This window comes from Sphaeramia orbicularis, chromosome 14 (assembly GCF_902148855.1).
Source record: "Sphaeramia orbicularis chromosome 14, fSphaOr1.1, whole genome shotgun sequence".
In the NCBI taxonomy this organism is placed as follows: Eukaryota; Metazoa; Chordata; class Actinopteri; order Kurtiformes; family Apogonidae; genus Sphaeramia; species Sphaeramia orbicularis.
Window position 1 is genome coordinate 1493493 of NC_043970.1, and position 24359 is coordinate 1517851.

The following is a 24359-nucleotide window of genomic DNA, read 5'->3' on the forward strand; positions in this document are numbered from 1 at the left end:
CTGCTGCTGACCCCATCCCCCCCGACTGTTTTTATGAACGAAAAGTCAAGTCAATAAAACATTCTTACTAAATTGACTTTTTTTTGCTTGTTCTTGAGCCAAACATATCTCTACAGGCCTCTAATAATGAGTTGATGGGTAAATTAATCTGAAATGGTTATTGTTTAAGCCAAAACATTAACACATTTGGGCTCTCATATTATGATTTTATACTAATACTCAAGATCCATAGGTTTTTGGTAAGTTCCAACGCTAATCGCTAAAGCTAGGTGCTGTAACCTTTAACCTTTTGTAATGGTGGTTGAATAAAAGGAGCCATTTAAATTAGGGATATACTGACATGTGAGTATTGGCTGATATTGGCTGTTATCGACCAATATCTGTCTCTACATATAAGACATCTTTTCACTGATGGCAGTGTTATGTTATATTAAAGGTTTTTTTAGGGATGCATCGATACCACTTTTTTTCAGACCGAGTACAAGTACAAGTACTTACATTTGAGTACTTGCCGATACCGAGTACCGTTCCTAGTCCTTAATAATCCCATTCCAGTTGTTAGTTCCTTTTGTAAATGTGCTTTATTGTCGTTGTCATTAGTCTGACTGGAACAAAGTGCTGCTACTGACATTTAATGTGTTGGAATGAGCGTTTGTCAATTAATCCACCAGGGGGCGCCGCTCTGAATTAACCATACTGGACAAATACCACGAAGAAGAGGAAAGTTTAATGAGAAGAAGAAAGTCAGTAATAACAAACATGGAGACGACAGAGGGAACACTACTGTGATACTAATGTTGCAGCGTTTTCACTGGTAAGGTTTAAAAGTTTAGCTTCAGCAGGAAGAGAAAAGACAAATGAGACACAAGTTTTATTTTCACTTCCACTGGCGGTGGTCCGCACGCTCCGTACCTCCATAATATTATCAGTAGGATGTAAACCGGCCCAGCCCTGGGTAGTTGTCCTAAATGTGTCAGTAGTTTTCTGGTACAGTGTTTTTCTGTAGTTGTCTAATGTGTCAGTAGTTTTTTGGGTAGTTGTCCTAAATGTGTCAGTAGTTTTTCTCTAACTCCCACAGTGGCTCTTTGAACAGATCCTCTACCTCCACAGTTCTGCTGGTATTCTCTGTCTGGGTACTCATCCTCCATCACCTGGAAAACAGATGGAATGTACGCAGAGGACGGACAGAAGGCTGCGTCTGTATCTGTCTGTGTCTGAACGGTACTGTCAGTCAGCCTTACTTTTATCACCCTCATTTCTTTGGTTCAGTCTCCACACTCTTCACACTCACACACATTATTCCTCCTCCTCGTACCTGCTGCACTGAACTGGGAATGGCACACGGCCGTAAGTGGTATCGGTGCATTTGTACTGGATTACTTTTACAAGTATGAGTACAAGTACACACACTGAGTATTGGAGCCGATGCCCGATACTGGTATCAGAATCGGTGCATCCCTTGTTTTTTCATCTATTTTTATGTTTGAGTCTGTGTTCATCCAAAGATGATGTGACGTGAAGAGTTAAAAGACTTCAGGTTTGAGGTCTTTTCTTTAATTTGCCTCCAAAAATCACCCATCTAACATCTGTCAACTAAACCATTTGCTGAAGTCACAGGCGGATCATGAGGGAAAACCTGGCGAACTGGGAACTGCTGTTTCCAGTTTATTTTTTTCCCACCGAACAGAAGGAAAAGTGGAGATTTAGAAATGACAGATTAACACATTAAGACAGTCAAAGATAAACTGTCACTTTAATGTATAGTCAACACAGATGGCAGCTGGGCCAGACAAGCTGTTCGCACAAACTCAACACTGCTGGGGTGTATGTAGAAACAAACTCCTGAGGGACACTCTCCTTCTCCAGCACCACCTTTACTTTCTCTCTTTTCTCTCTCTCTTCTCTTCTCTCTTCTTCATCTCTGGTCCTCCCATCCTCCTGCCTTACTGGTTTAAGATGGGAGGACAAAAAGAGACGGGGTTTTAGCCACAAACAGCCTCCAGTTGTGCCTGTGCGCAGCTTTTATCTGGTCCCTGTGAAGGGAAATTAACGTTTCTAGGGCTAGTTAGAATTCTCTATCAAACACGGATTTATCTACTGGCGTCCTAAATGGAAGCGTTCCTGCTGGGATTTGAACATCGTAGACTGTAGCGTTACTCAGCTATCTGTCCACATCGACTTTATCCATCACAAGGCAGTTGGAAGTAACTTGCACAACACTGATTACATCAAAAAGTTCCTATGAAAAAGTCCAACCAAAGTAATTCCAGGGTGAGTGTCTACTCTTGAACCAGTTGTTTTTGTTTTAACAGCTGTGAAAACTGGCTCCAACACTTCCCTGGTGTTGAACGTAGAACTAATATCAGCGTCTGGAGGCAGGACCGTCATCAACAACAAGATCACCTTTGGTGACTTCCCAGTCTTCCATCTAGTGTCCGTAATAATAATAATAATAATAATAATAATAATAGTGGATTAGATTAGGGATGCACCGATGCCGATACGAGTATCGGCATCGAGTATCGGAGATGCGGCTCCGATACTCAGTGTGTGTACTCATACTCACACTTGTACTCGTAAAAGACATCAGATACAAATGCACTGATACCACTTACGGCCGTGTGACATTCCCAGTTCAGTGCAGCAGGTACGAGGAGGAGGAATAATGTGTGTGAGTGTGAAGAGTGTGGAGACTGAACCAAAGAAATGAGGGTGATAAAAGTAAGGCTGACTGACAGTACCGTTCAGACACAGACAGATACAGACGCAGTGTTCTGTCCGTCCTCTGCGTACATTCCATCTATTTACCAGGTGCTGGCGGATGAGTACCCAGAATGAGAATACCAGCGGTGGTACAGACCTCCGCCAGCAGAAGTGAAAATGAAACTTGTGTCTCATTTCTCTTTTCTCTTCCTGCTGAAGCTAAACTTTTAAACCTGACTAATGAAAACGCTGCAACATTAGTATCACAGTAGTGTTCCCTCTGTCATCTCCATGTTTGTTATTACTGACTTTCTTCTTCTTCTCATTAAACTTTCCTCTTCTTCGTGGTATTTGTCCAGTATGGTTCATTCAGAGCGGCGCCCCCTGGTGGATTAATTGACAAACGCTCATTCCAACACATTAAATGTCAGTAGCAGCACTTTGTTCCAGTCAGACTAATGACAACGACAATAAAGCACATTTACAAAAGGAACTAACAACTGGAATGGGATTATTAAGTACTCGTATTGGTACTCGGTATCAGCAAGTACTCAAATGTAAGTACTCGTACTTGTACTCGGTCTGAAAAAAAGTAGTATCAGTGCATCCCTAGATTAGATTTACATAGTGCTTTTCTATGAACACATATTCAAAGTGCACAGTGGATCCATTCTTCATTCGCTCTCACATTCCCCCTCTGCTGGTGGTAAACTACATCTGTATCCACAGCTGTCCTGGGGCAGACTGACAGAAGCGTGGCTGCCAGTTCATGCCTACAGCCCCTCCGACCACCACTGAACATTCATACGCATTCATACACCAGTGTGAGTGGCAGGGGTGAAGTGTCTTGCCCAGGGACACAACAGCGGAGCGGGATTCAAAGTGCCAACCCTTCGGTTATTGGATGACCCGCTCTACCATCTGAGCCATGGCCACCCATGATCCAAAAGCAAAACATCAGTATGAAAGTCATCAAGAAATCACAGGAGTAGTTATTCACAGACGTCTACAGTCACCTGAAGGCACGGTGGCTCTGGAACCCACATGAACACAAACCACTTCTTAGAAAGTTTACAAACTGAACCAACTCCAAACTAGCTGCAGGTGATGATAAATACTGAAATGAAGCAACGATGAGCTCCATCAGATGCATCAGCTATCCTTGCATCATAGTCTTTTCACGCAGTTCTGTTATTTACAAGCAGTCACAGCCAAAAATAGGTTTTGTGAGGTCACGACTTTGACCTTTGGCCTCCAGACGTGCAATAAGTTCATCCATGAGTTCAAGTGAATATTTGGGCCAAATTAGGAACAAAGGAGTCAAAGCGTTCCTGAGACTTAACATTCATAGGACCGCACTGACCTGAGTTCAAACCTCAACTATCCTTAAAAAAATTCAGCTGCAACTGCACTCAGTTTGTGTTTCAGCAGCACCAACTCCAGATCAACACCAGAGGGTTAACTTTTGTGGACAGTTGTGTGATGTGTGTGTGTGTGTGTGTGTGTGTGTGCGTGCGTGCGTGTGTGTGTTTTGTGTGTGTACACTGAACAACGGTTAATTTACATCAGGTTTGCTAAACAATTAGCCTGGTAGCAGTTAGCCTCAACAAAATGAAAAAAAAAAAAAAAAAACACCTAAAAAAACATAATTATCTGCATCAGATACTAATGAAATTGCTATTTTAATATTTATATAAAGTCAGATTTTCAGTGTCAGGACATTATGAACATATGCCATAAACACTTTGCAAAAGACTGATTTTATTGCAATGAATAATAAAAAATAATTAAATTTAAAATGGATGGTTTATTTGTGCCATTTATTGGACCAATCAGCAGCAGCTGCTCAGATTAACTGGCATCAGTTTAGTGGTGACTGCCAGGGAAGTTTGCTTATTTATTGCACTTTATATCATCATAAAAATGCAGAACATTATTGCAGATTCTTCTCACTGTGCAGAGGTCTGGTACCAGGCCAGAATTTCAGGATCACTGCATCAGTTTAAATCAATAACATTTAAATTCGACATTTGTTTTGTTTTCCCTCTTTTCCCAAAACTAACCAATCCATCACCCCAAAGACAGGCACATTTTCTGTACTGTTACATTCTTCTTCCACACCAGACAAACTCTGCATCTAATGCCGCGTTTCCACTATGTGGTATCAGCTCGACTCGACTCGACCTTTTTACGTTTCCAGTACAAAAAAGGACCTGGAATCTGGTTCTCGATACTAGTTTTTGGTATCACTGAGCTTCCAGGACTGGGGACCAGATACTAAAACGAGACGTGTAAACACTGCAGACCACTGATTGGTCAGAGAGTCGTCTCTATGGCCCACCGTTTTGCAAAAAAACATATGTCGGTAGGTTAATCCACATGATGACAGCCCAAAAACTACACCATGGTTTGTTGAGGAGGTTCAGACGTAAAAATTCAGCGTGAGTTTGATGAGACAACACGCAACGAGCGAGTTTATCAGCAACTCTGAGCAGACGACACGGAAGTAACGCACCGCATCGCTATGACGTCCAGGTACTGTAAAGTGGGTAGTATCCTGTAATGGAAACGGTCTACAGGAATAGGACCTGGTACCAGAGTCGAGTCAAGCCGGTTCCACGTTGTGGAAATGCAGAATAAATTCTGTCATGGAAGAGCTCTTCCCAGAGTCACCAAACAGGGTCAGATCCCCTTTAACTGAATATATAAACACCCTGGCTCTGGCACAGACATACGCTGTTGGACGTTCACTCCAGTCCAGTCTAACTAAGCCATATTTGTCTGGATACAGCACTCGATAATGACGTCCAATGTTGAATTTTGGTAAGACTAGAGAATCATCCAGCTCTACTGCTCTACTGCTGCCTTCATCATATAAACGGTGCTGTGTTTCTATAAATAGACTTAAAGCCCTGGGGCAGGCCAGCCTGAGCAAGGCCGCCCAGCAAACACTGAAAAAAAAAAAAAAAAAAGACACCGTGACACCACCAACAACTCTGCTACCCCCCCATGCACTGCTCTGCTGAAACCAGGGCAAGGCAATCTGTTAACCCTCCGACAGACACTACCACGAACAGCCCAGACCTTCAGGAACAGGTCCACATGTCATTCTACCTGAACACTGCATCTACAGTGTGCACCAGTCACAGTCTACATGGACCCTGTCAAGATCCTGAAAAATCCAGCACAATGTCAGTTACATTCCCATTCTGCTGAAAATATCACAATAAAAAAGGACCAATTGGAGAGTGTTGCACTAGTCGGTTTGTGATATTGTTCAAACAGGAAGTCCACACCCTCCTCACCCTAAACTATGTCCAACCAAATATTGCTTAATTTATAATATAAAGGAGTACAACAAAGAAACTGTGCAAACAGATCATTGAGTCCACCCTGTTCAGGCTGGTACGTGTCAGAGGTGCCCACTGAAGCCCGACACACTTCACTTACGATAACATTTAAGTAGACAAAACATTCTGCCACAACATCATCAATCTAATCATAGGTCTTACGCTGCATTCCAGGACGGTTTTTGAGCACGCAAGTCACGACTTCAAACCACGACTCATGACTTTGTAACGTTCCAGCAAGTCACGCCAAACTGCCTGAGTGCAAGGAATTGTGGGAGTTAGATGTAAACAAACCAGCATGGTGGACCGTACGTTATGTTCATTTACAATCATTTCTATCACCAAAGGTGTTTGTTCTTTCCTTATTTGAGGGAAACAGAGGAGGAAAAACAGTGCATAAGGCAAGAGAAGCTGTTCTACCTTTTATGTTATGGTATTTGTATACTTGGATTCGTATTTGGTATTAATTTATTCTTCCACTCATTGGACTGAAAACTAGCTAGCGGTAGAGCAGCTGCTGATTATGCTGATTTGCAGATAAATAATATCAGAGCAATACCTTGTTTTAATAAACAATCGGCATAAACACCACATCCATGGGGGGCGCCATTGCTACATGACGTCAGAACTTGGAACTGGGAGAACATGGATCTAGAACGACTTCACAGGTGGGAAGTCACAGGTTTGACTGACATTCCAGCGCATTTCCACCGGTAGAAGGATGGAAAAATACGAGTTATGGGTGGACTGGAACACAGCATTAATTATCTGTCTGCACACATAAAAGGCTGTCTGAAGTCAATAAGGCATTTCATGTTTGCATGCGACAACCACAGAGTTTATAACACCTGGCAACAAAAAACGATTCCTTTGTCTAACACTGAATTTTTAAAAAAAATCTCCCTTTAATTTGATGAGTGTAGTCTGGACTGCAACACCTAGCTGGTCCCTTATCTATGATGAAGTAATCAATGAAGGATGCATCCAGGTATAAAAACACAGATGTAAATATATGTAGACAAAGGAAACTTTGTTTTGTTGTTGTTTTACTGATATTTGTTGTTGTTTTAAAGATATTTGTTGTTGTTCTACTGATATTTGTTTTCTGTCTGTAAATTCTTGCACTGAACCTGAGAGATTTACCTCAATTTCGCTGTACTTGATACAATGACAATAAAGAGATTCTGATTCTGATTCTGATATGGACAAACACATGTGGGGTCACCATGGAAACTGTGGACAAACCCACATGGGACCCTTATATGCAGCCCAATTGGAACCCTTCTGGGGCCCACATGGACATGCTGGCTGGGGGTAAATTCATTACGACAGGTTTCACGACCGGATGTTTACCTCCAAAAGAATACGGTTGTACATGCCCAATGGTTTGGAGCATGTGCATAATTCTTAGGGGTAAAAAAAAAAATACAGGGGTAAAACTTATACGGTGGCACGGAGTACGCTCGGCTTCTTATTGAAAATAGTCGGACTATTATATCATATACATATGTATAATAAGTCTAATGCAGCGGTGATGATTTTTTTTTTACCAAATGTCTGGTGTGGTGGGAAGGTTTGAACCTTTCGCTGCATTAGCACATCACACACACACAGCACACAGCACACTGACACTGACGGCACTTTGGGAAGTCCATTAGTGGACTAGTTGGGACATCATTAACACGTTTAGTCCACCAAAACCAAAATAATGATGATAAATAAGCAGCGGAAAAGTGGGTGAATCACACGTACTGTCAACTATTTAATTTATTTTTAAAAATGTAATCACCATTTCAGATTTTACTTAGCATATACAGCAGCATGGGTCATATTAGCTCTGGGTCTTCATAAACAGACACCCCCCACCCCAAATTAAATATTAGTCAAAACAGTTTTGACTGTTGATCAACTAATCTATTACTTGTGAACATCCCTCATATTCTGATATGAGTATCAGAGTATATCAATTGTCCATTTTTTCTCCACAGGAACATGTAAAAAAAAACAAAAAAAAAAACATATGCATTGTGTAACTGTGCATCTTAAATAGGAATGGGAATTAAGAATCTGTTCCATTCAAAAAGCCAGTCCCACATTTTCAGACCCATCAGAATTGCGTCCTTTTACTGATTTCAGCTTGACATGCATCTTAGTAAGAACCTGACAACACTATACTCAAAATGATACAGCTGTAAACTTCAGCATATTATGACGGATTACTCTGAGCAAGGGGATCCGATTAGAATACCATTTTCTAAACTAATATTACGACATCTACCGTGGTCTAAAGGAAACCACACCATATGTATAAAGTCTACTGCTTTTATGCAACACACCCTTACACTACGTCCCGTCTCATTTTACACTGTGGAGTACAACGTGTGGAGTCAAATGGCTGAACATAGACTCCGACACTGCAACACAGCAGGTCCAGTTTGAAGACGATACAAAACCAACAAGCAGCCGTCTGCAGAGAAGTCTGTGCATGTGAAGTATGGACCAAAAACCCAGAATGTCTTTGACATTCAGTACAGTTTGAATAAACACTGGGATACTCGTCAAGCTTCTAATAGTTTGGGATTTTTCATTATACTTTAGTTGTATTTAGTTTGGACTTTTTTTTTTTTTAAATTCAGTTAGTTTTAATTCGTTTTTAGAGCAGGTTTGATAGTTTTTATTAGTTTTAATTTTTTTCCAAATCCTTAGTTTTAGTTTAGTTTTAGGGTTTTTTTTAAAAATATTTTCTCTTCTTCTCTGTCGTCGTATTCAAATAAATCCCAGACAGGACTCTGCTGCTTTCTCCCAACTTTAGTCTCCATGTTTCCAGGTAGAGTGGGGACCAGAAGACGACTGGAAACCACAAGTGAACACGAGTGACGGACCAAAAAGTGTCGTATGGTGACGCTAGATAAAACTGCTCAAAGAAATAAATTGATTTCATATCAATCCGACATTGACAAAGATGAAAATGAAGGGAATTTTATCCATAATTTTTATCTGTTTTAGTTAGTTTTGTAAACACACAATAGAGTTTCCGTTAGTTATCGTTTTTTTCTTTTATTCATAGTTTTTTATTTATTTCAGTTAATGAAAAAGTTTTTTCAATTCTAGTTTTTGTCATTTTGTTAGTTTTCGTTAATGATAATAACCTTGATACTCGTGTATTGATATCGTCTTACACCTCTAATACTAGAATGTTTTCTGACAGCTGTAAAACAACGGTACAGAATATAGTACATATGCTGATTTAAAGGGTTCATATTTGTCTAAACCCACTTTTCTTAGTCTGTGCTTCATTTCTTTGTGTATTTGGACCCTAATAGTTCAGACAGTTTGAATTTGAACCCTCCAGCTGCTGCTAAACTATCTTTATATTCATTTGGGCAAAATCCAGTGGATTTCTACAACCTGTTTGAATTCCGTCTTAATTAGTTGCGCCTCTAACTCGTTCCGTCTCCACATTTGCTCATATCAGGTCCAGACTTCAGACCAACATTTCTCCAGTATTTCTCCATAACTGTTTGTCGTCATCAGCGGTTGTAGTCCAGACTGAAAATATGTCCAAACTTGGAGCCCATTATCTCAAATGTTCAATTGTTGGTTGAACGGGACAGAGCAGCACAGCCAATAACCTGCAGGGGGCGGGGCCTGAAGTGGCTCATGTGCATTTAAAGGGCCAGCGCTCCAAACAACCTTTCTCTCACTCTTAACATTAAGCAACATTGTATGATTGTCATGTACCAAGTGAAAACTCTAATAAAATTTTGAATTATTAAAAAAAAAAAAAAAAAAAAAAAAAAGATTTTGACACCATTGATTGTTAATTTTCTTCAGTGTAATTTTTGCACTTCACAAATTCATCCCACAGACTGTATTGGACCCTTTGGCGGGCCAGATTTGGCCCCCGGGCCGCATGTTTGACACCTGTGAATTAAGGAGGATCAATAACAAACTGGAAGGATAAGCAGAATTAATAGTGGCGTTGGTATGAGCAGAATCTTATCCCTTGCCGTCCCTGGCAGCTGCTCCACTAGTCCAGCAGCTCCACTCTGTAGTGGATTTCAGAGCGATATAAAGCAGCGCTCTGACATTTAACTCCCTTCTGCTCTCCACACTTCCTTCTTCTTCCCATTAATTCACTGACTGAGTGACCCGACCAAAACACCGTCCGCCTGCAACCACTGTGTGATGACCCTAATGCACCCGGCCCATTCCTCACACCGGGTCCTCATAGCTCGCACTCATTTATCTCCTCTGTCACACACACACACACACACACACACACACACACACACACACACACCAGCTGGCTAACTCAGCTGGGCTGGTACACCACCTGATTCACAAACACAAACAGTTACAGCAGAAACAAGCGTCTCTGTGAGCAAAGAAACGCAGGCCAACCTTTTCATTGTGTTTGGAGGAAACGTTTCCGTCGGCCCGCTGTCACCTCGCCCTCTGCGCTCACGTTAAATGTTAGTAATTGAGGAACTGAAGCTTATTGTATCGCTGCCCCTACAATAAATTACTCTGAAATTGAGTATCACATAAAATGGAAAATGGAAAAGTGCAGTGAGCCGGTTGGCTGTGACCCCTCCTCACCACCTGGAAAACACTTCCATTGTTCTTATTAGAGCACCACTGTCAGGCTCCAGGTCACAGGGGCCTTTAAATTACAAACCCACCTCTGGATACTTCAACATCTTCTAAGGCGTCAATTTATGACATCTAGCACAAGCTATGAAGTAATGTCATTTCATTTTCTGTCACCATCCTTTACACACTTCTGTTGCTGGTTTCCTTCACTCCCCTGAATGTCATCCAACAGCTGCTTTTATACCTAAAGACAGTGGTTTCCAACTTTTTTTTACTCCTGACCCCATTTTAACATCACAAATTTCTGGTGACCCCAGACATTCAAAACAGAGACTTTTTTTTTTTTTGCTGAAATTATTTTGTTTTTGATCCTGTAATAGTTTTCTATCCTGTGTTTCAAACAGTGGTGGCTGCTCGTCTCTCAGACAGGGGAAGCTTATTGTCGGCACATCAAAAAAAATTGTCAAGTTATTTAAACATAAATTCGTCCCTCCGTTCCATTAGCATTGTCTGCCATCATGTGCACCTGTTAGATAGTTAGTTCACTCCGACCTAGCCAACAGTATCATTGATTTAACTATCTACAAAATGATATTAAACTTCAACAAGAAACAATTAAATTATGGAACTGAAACAAGAAAACACTGAAATTATGTTAAATTGAAACAAGGAAGTCCAATGAGTGTGTTTTATTTACAGTGCAAGAAATGAACAAGTAATTTCGTAGTGGTTTCTCTCCCGATTTCACAGCAGAATGACAACACCTTGATAAACAACATGGAGTTTTGCATCACCAATAAATATTACTGCAGCACCAAAGGTAACATAGGTTCCTATCTTTTAGTAAATATGGTTTTCTGAAGCCTGAGCAAGTATGTGATCTGCTCCATCTGGTAAACATCCCAAACTTTTTGAATCCATGTATTATATGAGGGAGGTTCTGGTTTCATCCAACTGATGGTTATAGACTTTAAGGCAGCGGTGAATAATATATTCAAAAACTTTTTTATTTTTTAAAGTAAAGCTGTGAAAGTCTTGTCCACTACAGAGGACACAAATGCATTGCTGGGTGTCAGGAGGATGTGGATCTAGTCTGTAGGAGTTCACAGAGACGCCAAACATCAACAAGTGTTCAGAGAACGCAAACCTCCACCAAGCACCCGAACAGTGTGCATGTGTGGAGCAACTATTTCTGTTTAAATTCAACAGTTTCCAGGTTGTTCCATACAGCAGAAAAAGTTGAAGCTTGGTACCAGTCATGTGTCTGTCCAATTATATTCAATTCACATCAATATTTGTTGAGTTCTAATTTTAAATGTGTGGGAAATGGGATTTTCAATGTGAAATGTAAATGTCCACAGAGTCCACATTCCACAGTGGATGTGGACAATTTTGTGCCAGATACAAGATATTGTTCTAAGCTACAGGTGGATTCAATTGGAGGCTAATCGGAGTTATTTTGAATTTTTTTATGAATTTTCGAATATTGCTCAGTGATGACAGATGGAAAATTGTAGATGTTGTGACCTTGCTGTGACCTTGAACTTTGTCCTACTGGGACCAAAATGTACTGGGTTGGTCCCAGGGCCTAGGCCTATCTGTGGGGAAGATTTGGGAAAGATGGGGGGAAGAGTTTTACACTAAAGTTGCTAACAAACAAACACACAAAGCAAAGTGATCACAATACCTCCTGGTGGAGGTAACCAGTTAAAACAAAGTAAAAGAGGAGAGTGCAGATAGAACCCTTTCAGCTGTTATATGCACAGTTGAACAGAGCTGTTTTCAGCCGTTATTTTAGTTGTTTGTTTTTTTTTTATATAATGTCCTTTTCAGTGGACTTGTTTATTTTTTTAAAGTAAAGCTGTGAAACTCGTGTCCACTACAGAGGACACAAACGCATTACTGCGTCTCAGGAGGATCTGGATCTAGTCTGCAGGAGTTCACACACACACCAAACATCAACCAGCTCAGAAGGATCAAACTTTGTTCTCCATAGTTAATCATTGTTCAGAAGGTGGTGTTTACTCCTCCCTTGTTTTCAATCTATCTCTGCTTCTCTAACACACACACACACACACACACACACACACACACACACAGGGAGACTTTGTATTCCAGAGCCTTTCGCTGCTGATGCCCTGCCCAGGAATGTACGGCTGACCCGGCTCTCATGTCTACAGCCCAGCTGATCCAAGACACACACACACACACACACACACACACACTGACACACACACACACACACACATACACACACACTGACACACACAGACACACACACAGACACACACACACACACACACACACACTATGAAGCATGCTCAACTGTGACTCTGTGATGCAGAATCACTGCTCTGCTATCAGTTTAACTAACTTCCAACACACAGTCTTAACTGTGACGACAGGAATTTGATTTCCACTCCCACGGCACCCACAACAATTATGTGGGTCAAAGGTAAAATCAAAAACAGAAAGTAAGAGGGGAAAGGAGCTTATTGAGAGTTTCCCTTCATTCACTTGGCTAGAAGTAATAAATTATCTGGAGGCTTTGAAGAGACTTGCGTCGCACAAAGCTGACTCTCCCCTCTAACAGCTGTTACTATATGACCCATTGTGTTCTTTGTACAGTCATTTATGTAATCAGAACACATTCTGGTGGCTTCATTTCAAATATTAACCCCTGCATGCATGAATTATGAGAAGCTTAGTCAAGTTTTTTTTTTTTTTTTTTACTGAGCGTTTTCATTCCTCTTTAGGCATGTAAAAACAATGCAATTGCTTTTTAATTTTTTTTTTTTTAAGAACCTATTTTTCATGGAGTTACAAGAACGTCCATATATGTTTAACATTTGAAGTAAAGAAATGTGTATTTAACATCAGAAAATGATTTACTGTGGGAAAACTATATAATAAAACCCTTTTAATGCTCCTAATCTGATGTTTTCTCACATTTTTACATATTCTAATACTAGTTGTTACTCCCTTTATGAAGATATTATGCAAGAAAAACAAAATCAGAACAGCTCTAAGAACAATGAGCAATTGATTTGCACTAAAACATGTTGAAGCAGAACAAGTTTAACAAAAACAGTAAAGTTACAGTAATGGTATAGTTTGCAGTTGAAATCCAGCCAGCATGGCATCCAATTAAGTGGACGTGATTAATTGCAAATTTCTTCCAATATAAAATAAATATCTGGAATTTTTAACACTGCTATTAATCCTTAGATGTTACTTGATGCTAGCATATTTTTCCTGCCTTCTGGGGAGTCCTGATATGGAAGGATTTACCAGATATTCCTGGGATATCCAGCATTTCAGTCTTCCTGTCAGCCATCTTGGTTATGAGTCAAAAAAACAAATGCACTTCCCATGACTGTCCAATAGGTGACAGCGTATGGGATCACATACAAGCGTCCACTGTGTTGGCAACTTAAACATCAAAACCCATAAATATACAGGAGAACAGCTTTGGAATAGCTGTCCACTGTACTGACCACTACGCATGAAAGGGTTAAAACAATGTGAATAACATGAACAAACTGAAATTTCTTTAGAAAACTAAGGGCAATTTTAACATTATTCTGTCTCAGTTTATCATTTATGCATGTACATTATAACGTACAGATCACAGTGGATCAACAAATACACAAAACATTTAATAACAGTTAGAATATTGTTAAAATTACACTTCAGACATTTCAAAATACTCATATTTGTTCAGGTTATTCATGTTTTTGTGAAATGTTGGTTTGTTTTTAGTGGAAATACAGTAAAATGACATGAAAATGTTTACATTTAAAAAGGGAAAAATTTGTAGTTGTGAGTATTTATAGGTTATTATGATCGTATTTTACTGATCTGACCCACTGCAGATTGAATTGGTCTGAATGTGGAACCTGAACTAAAAGGACTGTTAATATCTTCAGTGTAATTTTTGCATTTCACAAATTCATCCCAGGGGCCGGACTGGACCCTTTGGTGGGCTGGATTTGGCCCCCGGGCCACATGTTTGACACCTGTGGACTAGATCCATATCCTCCTGAGACCCAGCAGTGCATTTGTGTCCTCTGTAGCGGACAAGAGTTTCACAGCTTTACTTTAAAGTGCTTTATTTACAGGATGTCCAAATAAATATCTGCTAACAACGGCTCAAGCGCCTCATTCCACATTCATGTATTTTACTTTAATGGTTTTTGTTTGGTCCTTAACTGAACAAACAAAGACAGCACTCCATGTAGAAAATTCAGTCTGCATCTACTACTAAAAGCACACAGAGGTTGTCGCAGTCCCACCCACACTGTTGGACTGACCTCTGAGAGAAGCACACAGAGTATGCAGATACGTACCAAAGAAAGTCTACCACAAAAAAGACCTTCAGCCTTTCAGCTTTGACTTTTGAAGTTCTTCCAAGTTGCAGAGCAGCTTGTAAAAAAACACAAAAAAAAAAGAAAAAGAAAAAAAAAAGAACTTCTTTGGCAGCCTCAAATGTCAACAGGTTCCATTCGCCTCAAACACTGAGCTGCACTAGTCATCAGGACTGCAGTCACATGATGATGCCACACATCCAATTAAGATCTGCTCCATGACCCATTGGTTTCAAATGAGGCCACCACAGCTGACTAATTCAGAAAACCAGTGTGGACATCCTGGCCAATGTTTGCCTTTGTTCAACAGAAACATGATTTGTGCAGATTTTACCACCACATCTTCAAACTACAAATCACTTTAATGAGCTGTATCAACTTTAGTCCCACAGGTCCAAACACACAAAGCTTTTTCTGTGTGTGTGTGTGTGTGTGTGTGTAAGGTTGTACTTTCTTTGCATGTTTACTAAAATGTTGCCAAGTTTTCTGTAATGGTGTCAAATTAAATACCATCTAGGGATGTAACAATATGAAAATTTCATATCAAATTACTGTGACCAAAATTATCACGGTTATCATTATTATCACGGTATTGTTGAAATGTGCTCAAAATGTTCAAAAAGTACTAATACACACTGAAATAATTTAACCAAGTTGTATTAAAAAAATAAAAACCCTAAAAAAAAATCCAAAAAAAATTATAGGCACAGTGTACTTTCTGGTGGCAGAAACATTCAAATATTAAAACGTAAGCATCAAACATACAAATGTGCATTAAAGATGTCACCTTATGACCATTGTTTGACCATTTTCCAGATCAAGTTTGAGTTGAATTATGGTCCCTCTCTCTCTTTCTCTCTCTCTCTCTTTGTTTTTCAAAGTGCGGTAATCAAACACGGTTATCATAATTAGAATTTAAACGGTAATACTAACTGTCAGGAATTTTACCGCGGTTTATCGTTATACCGGTAATCGTTACATCCCTAATACCATCACATTTTTGAAAATGTTTCCAAAAATGTCTTTCCATCTGAAATGTTGATGAAATTCCTTAAATACTGATGTGTTTACATGTTCTTCTGTTTTGACCCTCAGAGCCACCGTAGTATTGAACTGAATACAATAGCTGCCATAATGATGCTGACGTTGGTTCTCAAACTGGGCTAAAAGCTTCACAAAAGCTGCTGTTACATTTTTCTACATTCTCCACATGAATATTCTCTGGATGACTCCTATGACCCCTAATATACTACATTCCACACTAGGCAACACTCACTTGTCCCGGACCTCAGTTTCCTGCTTTTCACCATCAGCAAATCAGCTACAACAGGGGTGTCAAACTCATTTTAGTTCACAGGCCACATTAAGCCCAATATAATCTCAAGTGGGCTGAACCAATAAAATAATTACATACAAAAAAGTAAAATTACATTATGAAAATGTTTACATCTACAAATTATCTTTTAACCTCCTAAGACCCACTGCCCACATTTGTGGACAAGAGTTTCACAACTTTATACATAAAAAAAAAGAAAAGAAAACTGTCCACCACAAAGGACATTCCATAAAAATTTTAAAAACTGCATCTGAAAAAACTGTTGCATCAGGATGTTTCCAATATAGGCACTGATTTAATAAAAACCAAAAAAAGCTGGTACTTTGCTGACATTTCCTGGGTCTCAGGAGGTTAAAACTGTGAATAACTTGAACAACCTCAAATCTCTTAAAAAAATAAGTGCAATTTTAACAATACTATAAATCAGTTTATCATTTACACATGTACAATAACACTTACAGTGGATCACAGTGGATCCATAAATACACAAAACATTTAATAACCGGCAGAATATTGTTAAAATTGCTCTTTCTTCTCTTAAGACATTTGAGGTTGTTCATATTTGTTTAGATTATTCAGATGTTTGGTGAATGGATAGTTTACAAATGTCAATATCTTCATGTAATTTTACTTTTTTTACACTAAAACAAAGAGAAAACTGTGGAGTTGTCATTATTTATAGCTAATTATGATAGTATTATACTGGTCTGATCCACTTTAGATCATATTGGTCTGTACATCCTTGATTGTATCTTCAATGTCATTTTTGCATTTCACAAATTCATCCCCGGGCTGGATAGGACCCTTTGGCGGGCCAGTTTTGGCCCACGGGCCGTATGTTTGACACCTGTGAGCTACATCTATGATCCATTTACAGCAGACGTTGGAACAACAACAAGATGGACACATTCATTTCAAATGGAAAAGCCAATAGCGATACCAGTTCTAGGCTAATGAGCCGCTGTTAGCAATAACATCAGATATCAACATGTTACTTTTGTAACTGTGAAAACATCATATTGTAACTGTTGACAGATCGAAGCTGTATATAACCGCTGATTTAGAAACAGGACACACTATTATAATCGCACCGCAGCTTTCAGTGCCATTCATGCTCACACCACCTATCTGTTCAAGTTTTCAAGGTGGGGTTCAATTTAGTTGGTTGAAACTGTGACATAACAGAATGTTCTCATTGAAATTTCTGACAAAGAACTCCCCAGTTCAAATGGAAGGCACCGTATGTAGAAGTACAGAAACCATCAGGTATTTTCACACCTGAGAGATCAAAGGTCAAAGTTCACTGTATTATTACCTCCGCCAAGGAGGTTATGTTTTTGTCAGGGTTTGGTTGTTTGTTTGTTTGTTTGTTTGTTTGTTGGTTTGTTGGTTAGTTAGCAAGATAACTCAAAAAGTTATGGACAGATTTTCATGAAATTTTCAGGACATGTTGATACTGGCACAAGGAAGAAATTATTCAATTTTGTTGGTGATCGGGGGGGACAACACAGACAGATCTGCCTTGGTGGAGGTCTGCGCTCTCCAAGTGCTTTTCTAGTTTTTACAGTAGAGTTTTGGTGTGGACAGTTGGGGTTTTACACTAGACAACAACAGGACTGCACTTTCTATGTCATATATCATCTGCATGTTGTTAGCCTCATTGCATAACTGCCTAACTCATACACAAATGGACAAAAGTATTGGGACACATTGAGTTCATGTGTTATATTGTTTTATAATTGAATTTTGTTAATATAGTTTTAAACTGATGTCCTGTTCATGTTGATTTGAGATATAAACATAATAATAATAATAATAATAATAATAATAATAATAATAATAACAACAACAACAACAACAAAAGCACTTGGAGAGCGCAGACCTCTGCCAAGACAGATCTGCCCCCCCTCCCCCCCCACACACACACACACACCCCAATCACCACCAAAATTTCATCATTTCTTCCTTGTGCCAGTATCAACATTTCCTGAAAATTTCATGAAAATCCATCCATAACTTTTTGAGTTATCTTGCTAACAAACAAACAAACACGCACGCACACAAAGCAACGTGATCACAATACTTCCTGGCGGAGGTAAATATAGAGACATATACAGAAAAAGAAAACACACAAGAGAAGGTAGATGAGGGTGGATGAGGTGGAACAGGCAGTCAGTTATCGAATGACGATCTGAAGAGAAGATTTGAGTTGGCATTTGAATGAGGTACTAATAATCAATATGATATTTATCCCATAATATAAAACTATATTCTGACATTAGTCCTTATTGTTTTGTATCCCAGACCCATGTTAGAAAAGAAACACCTGGATTCAACGTGTCCACATACTTTTAACGATACGCTAAATGTCCCTGTGCTAGATACCGACAGGGTTAGAGTCAGGCATGAATGTCTCTTCTTTGTTTTTTCTTTCTTGCAGATGATACCCTTACATCACTTCCTGTAATTGGTGCAAAAATCTGAACTATCCAAAAAGTGTTTTCAAACCAGGATTCAGTTTTAATGAGGGTTCAGTCCTACAAATGTGGTTCAGGTCCGACTGAAAAGTCTGGACCAAACATGGTAAGTACAAAAGTTCAACCTGACCTGAGGACTCGAATGAATCACATGAAACCTAATCCAGCCAACATGTGAACGGTTACCGGCCTCAAACTTGAAGAGTTCACTAAAACTCAGTCGCCTGCTTTTGTTGAGGAACTGCAGGTTGTTTGTGTTTGCACCGTTAACACACAGGGTGCATCATCTCATCCAGCCTGTAAACCATCAAACCCAGTAGGTCTGGAGCTGCCTGCAGTGAACAGAAACCGGTGTTGGCTCTCAGCTCTTGCCAGGTTTCATTTACTTGGGAGCACGGTGCCAGCGTTACTGTCACATAAACATAGCCAACCGGGTTGGAAGTGTGTCTCATTTAAAGGCACCAACATCTACACAAAATGATCTAGCAAAAAAAAACAGACCCTCCTTTCACAACTTCAGAAGAAGAGACCTTAAAACATACTGAAACTGCACTGAAAATTTGAAAAAGAAAAACAATAAATTAATCAGAACAATTATTATTTCATGATTTTAACATTAATGTGTAGCAGACCCCTGAGCATTGTAGATTTTGTTTGTTTGTTTGTTTGTTTGTTTGTTTATCTTTTGTTCTTGTCTCCTTTCTTATAGACCTGATTTAGGAATTAAGATTAAGATTGTATATTTTTCTATTTAGAATTGTTAATTAAAAAAAAAAAAATGTAAAGGCACCAGAGGACAGCAGTGAGGAGCCTTTAACCTTTTATTGGGTAAGTGACTATTTTTGGTCATTTCCAAATACATTACAAGACAGTGAGTCCCCAGTCTGAGGTCCAATGTGTTCTCCAGGGTCTCTAAGGTCCAATGTGGTCTCCAGGGTCTGTAAGGTCCATGGTGGTCTCCAGGGTCTGTAAGGTCCATGGTGGTCTCCAGGGTCTGTAAGGTCCAATGTGGTCTCCAGATTCTCTAAGGTCCAATGTGGTCTCCAGGGTCTCTAAGGTCCAATGTGTTCTCCAGGGTCTGTAAGGTCCAATGTGGTCTCCAGATTCTCTAAGGTCCAATGTGGTCTCCAGGGTCTCTAAGGTCCAATGTGTTCTCCAGGGTCTGTAAGGTCCAATGTGGTCTCCAGATTCTCTAAGGTCCAATGTGGTCTCCAGGGTCTCTAAGGTCCAATGTGTTCTCCAGGGTCTGTAAGGTCCAATGTGGTCTCCAGGGTCTGTAAGGTCCAATGTGGTCTCCAGGGTCTCTAAGGTCCAATGTGGTCTCCAGGGTCTGTAAGGTCCATGGTGGTCTCCAGGGTCTGTAAGGTCCACCTCTGCATGAACAGTGAGTGGACCTGCTTTGTTCTGTTCCATGAAGTAATGGAACTAATGTAATGCCATGTTTACACTACGGGGTACTCGACTCGACTCTGGTACCAGGTCCTATTCCTGGAGACCGTTTCCATCACAGGATACTACAGACTTTACAGTACCTGGTCGTCATAGTGAAGCAGCGTGTTACTTCCGTGTCGTCTGCTCAGAGTCGCTGATAAACTCGCTCGTTGCGTGTTGTCTCATCAAGCTCATGCTGAATTTTTACGTCTGAACCTCCTGGACAAACCATGGTGTAGTTTTGTGGGCTGTCATCATGTGGATTCACCTACCGACAGATTTACTGTCAACTTCCACATCTGTTTTTTGTAAAACAGTGGGTCACAGAGACGACTCTGACCAATCAGTGGTCTGCAGTGTCTACACGTCACCTTTTGATATCTGTTCCTCAGTCTTAGAACCTCAGCAGAGGTGATACCAAAAAACTAGTACCGGCTACCAGATTCCAGGTCCTTTTTTGTACTGGAAATGCAAAAAGGTCGAGTCGAGTCGAGGCGATATCATGTAGTGGAAACGCGGCATTATACTGTTGTAAAAGTAAAGTTCTAATGTTCTAAAATACACGTTCCTTTCTCCTTACATGTGTTTTTCTTGTATTTTTTAAGACTTCTTGGATTATTTATTCATTTATTTATTTTTTGCCACTTATGGGCAAGGAACCAAATATGGTAACTTCATTGACCTTGATTTTTCTACATGACAGCAAAACATTTTTGAAATATTTCACAGAAGTAGCAGAGTCTTGTTGTGTCCTCCAATACCACAGTGGGTTCCAGAGTGTTTGTGGGTGTCCTGTGCAGGTTCAGGGTGCAGCTGAAGCCGGTGCACCTGGATGCTTCCCAGCCTGAGCTCTGACAGGATGTGTGTGTGTGTGTGTGTGTGTGTGTTTCCACATGAGGCTGCTGGCCCTTTAAAAGCTAAGATGGTGTCCTACAAGCTGCAGTTTGTGCGCCTTCCGTTTCCTTTCTGCAGCCTCAGATCACAGAGCAGAAAACCTCCACCTGAACTAACCTCACTGACACAGACGCACAAACGCACAGAAGAGGAAGAAGCTTTTCCGTGTGCACTGTCACAATGACTCCATGTAGTTTAGTCAAAGCCAGCAGGGCGCAGGTCCACTAACTCTTCCCTGAATGTCTAAATAAACGCCTGTGTTCCCTCACTGACACTAGTCTCATATCTGGCACATGTTGAGCCTCCGATGTCAACTCTGCCAGTGCACAGGCGCGTCATCCGCACAGGTACCGGCTTCTGTTGTTGTTGTTTTTTTGCCTTTCATTCATTGAATATGAGCACAGGGCAAATGTCAATAGCGTGCACTTACTTTCTTGTTACGGGTCTCCGTGTGCATCTCGGTTGCCGGAGCGGTGCAGCGGCGGAGGGGTGGAGCAGCAGAGCAGGAGGGGGTCGGCCGGGTGTAGCTTTGGGTGTAGCTCTATCTGAACACAACTGTGGAGGACGACAGGAGGGGGTTTTCAAGAAGGGTGGGGGGCTAGTTTCCCACCTTTGCACTAAATTTTGTTCGGGTGGGGGGGTTGATTTTGAGGAACACGATCCCTGGCTTGTTTTTTCAGTTCATATCCGCAGCGTCGAAGGCTCCCTTTTTTTGCTTCCCCCCCAAAGAAATAACCAGCCTGTCTCTCTCTCTCTCTGTGTGTGTGTCTCCCTCTCTCTCTTTCTCTCTCTCTCTCTCTCTCTCTGCCGGCGTGTTGTTGCCGTGTATTGAAGGGCTGGGCTCTCTCTCTCTGCCTTTTCCTCCTCCGCCTCTCCCTGCTTGTGACCCCACCCTGCGTCCCCACCCCTCATCTCTCTGTCAGTCAGGAGCTTATGCGCAGCCCTGCAGAGGAACCGACCAGAGAGAGAGAGAGAGAGAGAGAGGAAAGAGAGGAGAAGAGCTGCCTCACTGACCCGACACCCGGCTGCATATATGCATGCATGCATACATACATGCATGCACAGCAGCTGCAGCACAACCCTTCTCAAACACTCTGTGCTGACATTTTAATTGCAACGGCCCCCTCTAATTTACCTCCCCAAACCCCCCCACACCATATCAACTAATAGGCAGCAGTAGCAGTAGCAGCAGTGTGTGTTTATCAGCTCCGAGATGGTGAAGAAAAGCACCCATGTCACCTTACTGACGTCACCCAGCAGGCTAATTGAGGACACTGGAGCAGGGTGGGGAGGGTGTGGGCGGTTGGGAGCAGTCAGTGTGTATATTCAGGAGAGCTTTGCAGCATTACGTTTAATAAATATGACACATAATGCACTGCTCGGGTGCTATACATGAAGGAGAATGGAGCCAACTCTGGCGATAAACACGGGTTATATCCATCCACACCCTGTCTAATACAGCAGGGTGTGGCGGAGGAAAAATGCACGCAGCGTGTTCGAACTGATGTGAATTTCCACAGAAGGAGCATCATCACAAAAACCACCTATCTGGAAGAATGTCAACGCAACACTGACACATTCAGCGGTGAAAACTGGCCTAATACCACAAGTGATACATGATTAATCTCCTCGTGTGTTCGATGTAATCCAGTTCTCACACTTTAACATCTCCAAATTCCAGATTTGAGCTGCTCTATTTTCTGTATGTGTATTTAAAGAGCCCTTCGACAATGTCGACTACGTTTCCCATGAACCCGCACACCGGAAGTGGAAGTATAAGGCGGAAGCATGAGAAGGTAAACAAAACTTTTACCCTTGTGGTGGACATGAGCTCGTATTTTTGCAATTATTGTGTCTTTTGGTTGGAACGGACTCACAATAATTTAACAGCAGTAATGTTAGAAGGCGTTACTTTAAAATGGGTTTGTAACTTTGACGTCACTCATTCGCTCTACTTTAGGCGCGCTGTTGCCATGGGGATATGTACAGCCAACTAAGCTAGCAAGTCTGCGGCTAACGTCGGTGTTTGTCCTCATTTGTGTAATTTACATGTTTTAAAACCGTTAAACTGGTTTTGTAAAGAGCTATTATAGGCTGACATCGTAGCACAGATTGTCTGTTTCACCTTTTGGTTTCACAATCCGCCTCGAATTCCAAATAAACCCCTTTGACTCCTGCTGAGCTTTAATTACACTGAGCAACACTATAAATGCAACACTTCTGCTTTTCTGTAACATTTGATGTTCTTAAATAAAGGACATTCAGAAGTTTGACGTTTTATCTAGAAAAAGGACATATTTCAGGCACTGAATTATAGGTGCCACACATGTAGAGGAATGGGGTCAGAAAACCAGACCACTACATCTACATTCTGCGTCACTGTGCCTGTTGGCTTACATTTGTTATTTACATGATGATTCAGTCTGTTAATGAACACTTTTTGTGTAGTTACATTCTAAACTACAATTTGGAGGAATAGAAGGAAGCTTTTAATTTCTTGAATTTGTAATGTATTTGATGTCAGTCATTCATAAATGCTCATTATTGCCATTTAAATCCAAAGACAAGGTTCACATTTCTTGCACTTTTCCATGAACTGTGGGCTATTTTATTGATTTAGTGTTTTTTTTTTTTTTTAATATTTATTTCCTGTGCATTTTGTTGGAATAAAGAAGAGCAGCTGATTTCAGAATTGCAATAAGGCCAAGAGAAATATCCTATCACAGCAGGAGTTATTATTAGATTAGATTAGATTAGATTAGATTAGATTAGAAAGAGCCTAATTAATGTAAAGGAGCCAGATCCAGCCAAAATGAACATCTGTGTCAAAAATTAAACTTTCACCTACCATTTCTCAAATAGGTAAATTTTTTAGCTTAGGAACTCTATTTTATGGAACTGTTTACAAAATTGCAGTATCACTTAGATATAAAGATTTAATCAATATAAAATGAAACCTAAAAGGAGTCGTATATGTAAATGCACTATTAACTTTAATAATAATATTTGTTCTAGACTCATATATGTAAATGCACTATTAATTTAATGATAATATTTGTTCAGACTCATATATGTAAATGCACTGTTAACTTTAATAATAATAATATTTGTTCAGACTCATATATGTAAATGCACTATTAACTTTAATAATAATAATTGTTCTTGTATCAGGGATATTTTCATCTGTGAATCTGTTGAACTAGTG

General features: G+C 40.3%; 1 protein-coding gene and 1 pseudogene across 3 annotated transcripts in view; one reads left to right on the forward strand and one right to left on the reverse strand.

The window, feature by feature from the left end:
• LOC115433350 (Krueppel-like factor 8) overlaps positions 1-22023 on the reverse strand; it is a 142209-nt pseudogene extending 120186 nt beyond the window's left edge.
• The window catches only part of rbm41 (RNA binding motif protein 41), a 37981-nt gene continuing 34980 nt past the window's right edge, over positions 21359-24359 (forward strand). Inside the window, exons 1-2 of one of the 3 annotated variants that reach the window (XM_030154704.1) lie at positions 21359-21501; positions 22836-22950. In XM_030154704.1, the coding sequence (XP_030010564.1) occupies positions 22943-22950 (8 nt within the window). In that variant the 5' untranslated portion in view covers positions 21359-21501; positions 22836-22942. Of the gene's footprint in view, positions 21502-22305; positions 22951-24359 lie in introns of those variants that run through there. The other 2 variants (XM_030154705.1, XM_030154703.1) reach the window with 2 other exon arrangements.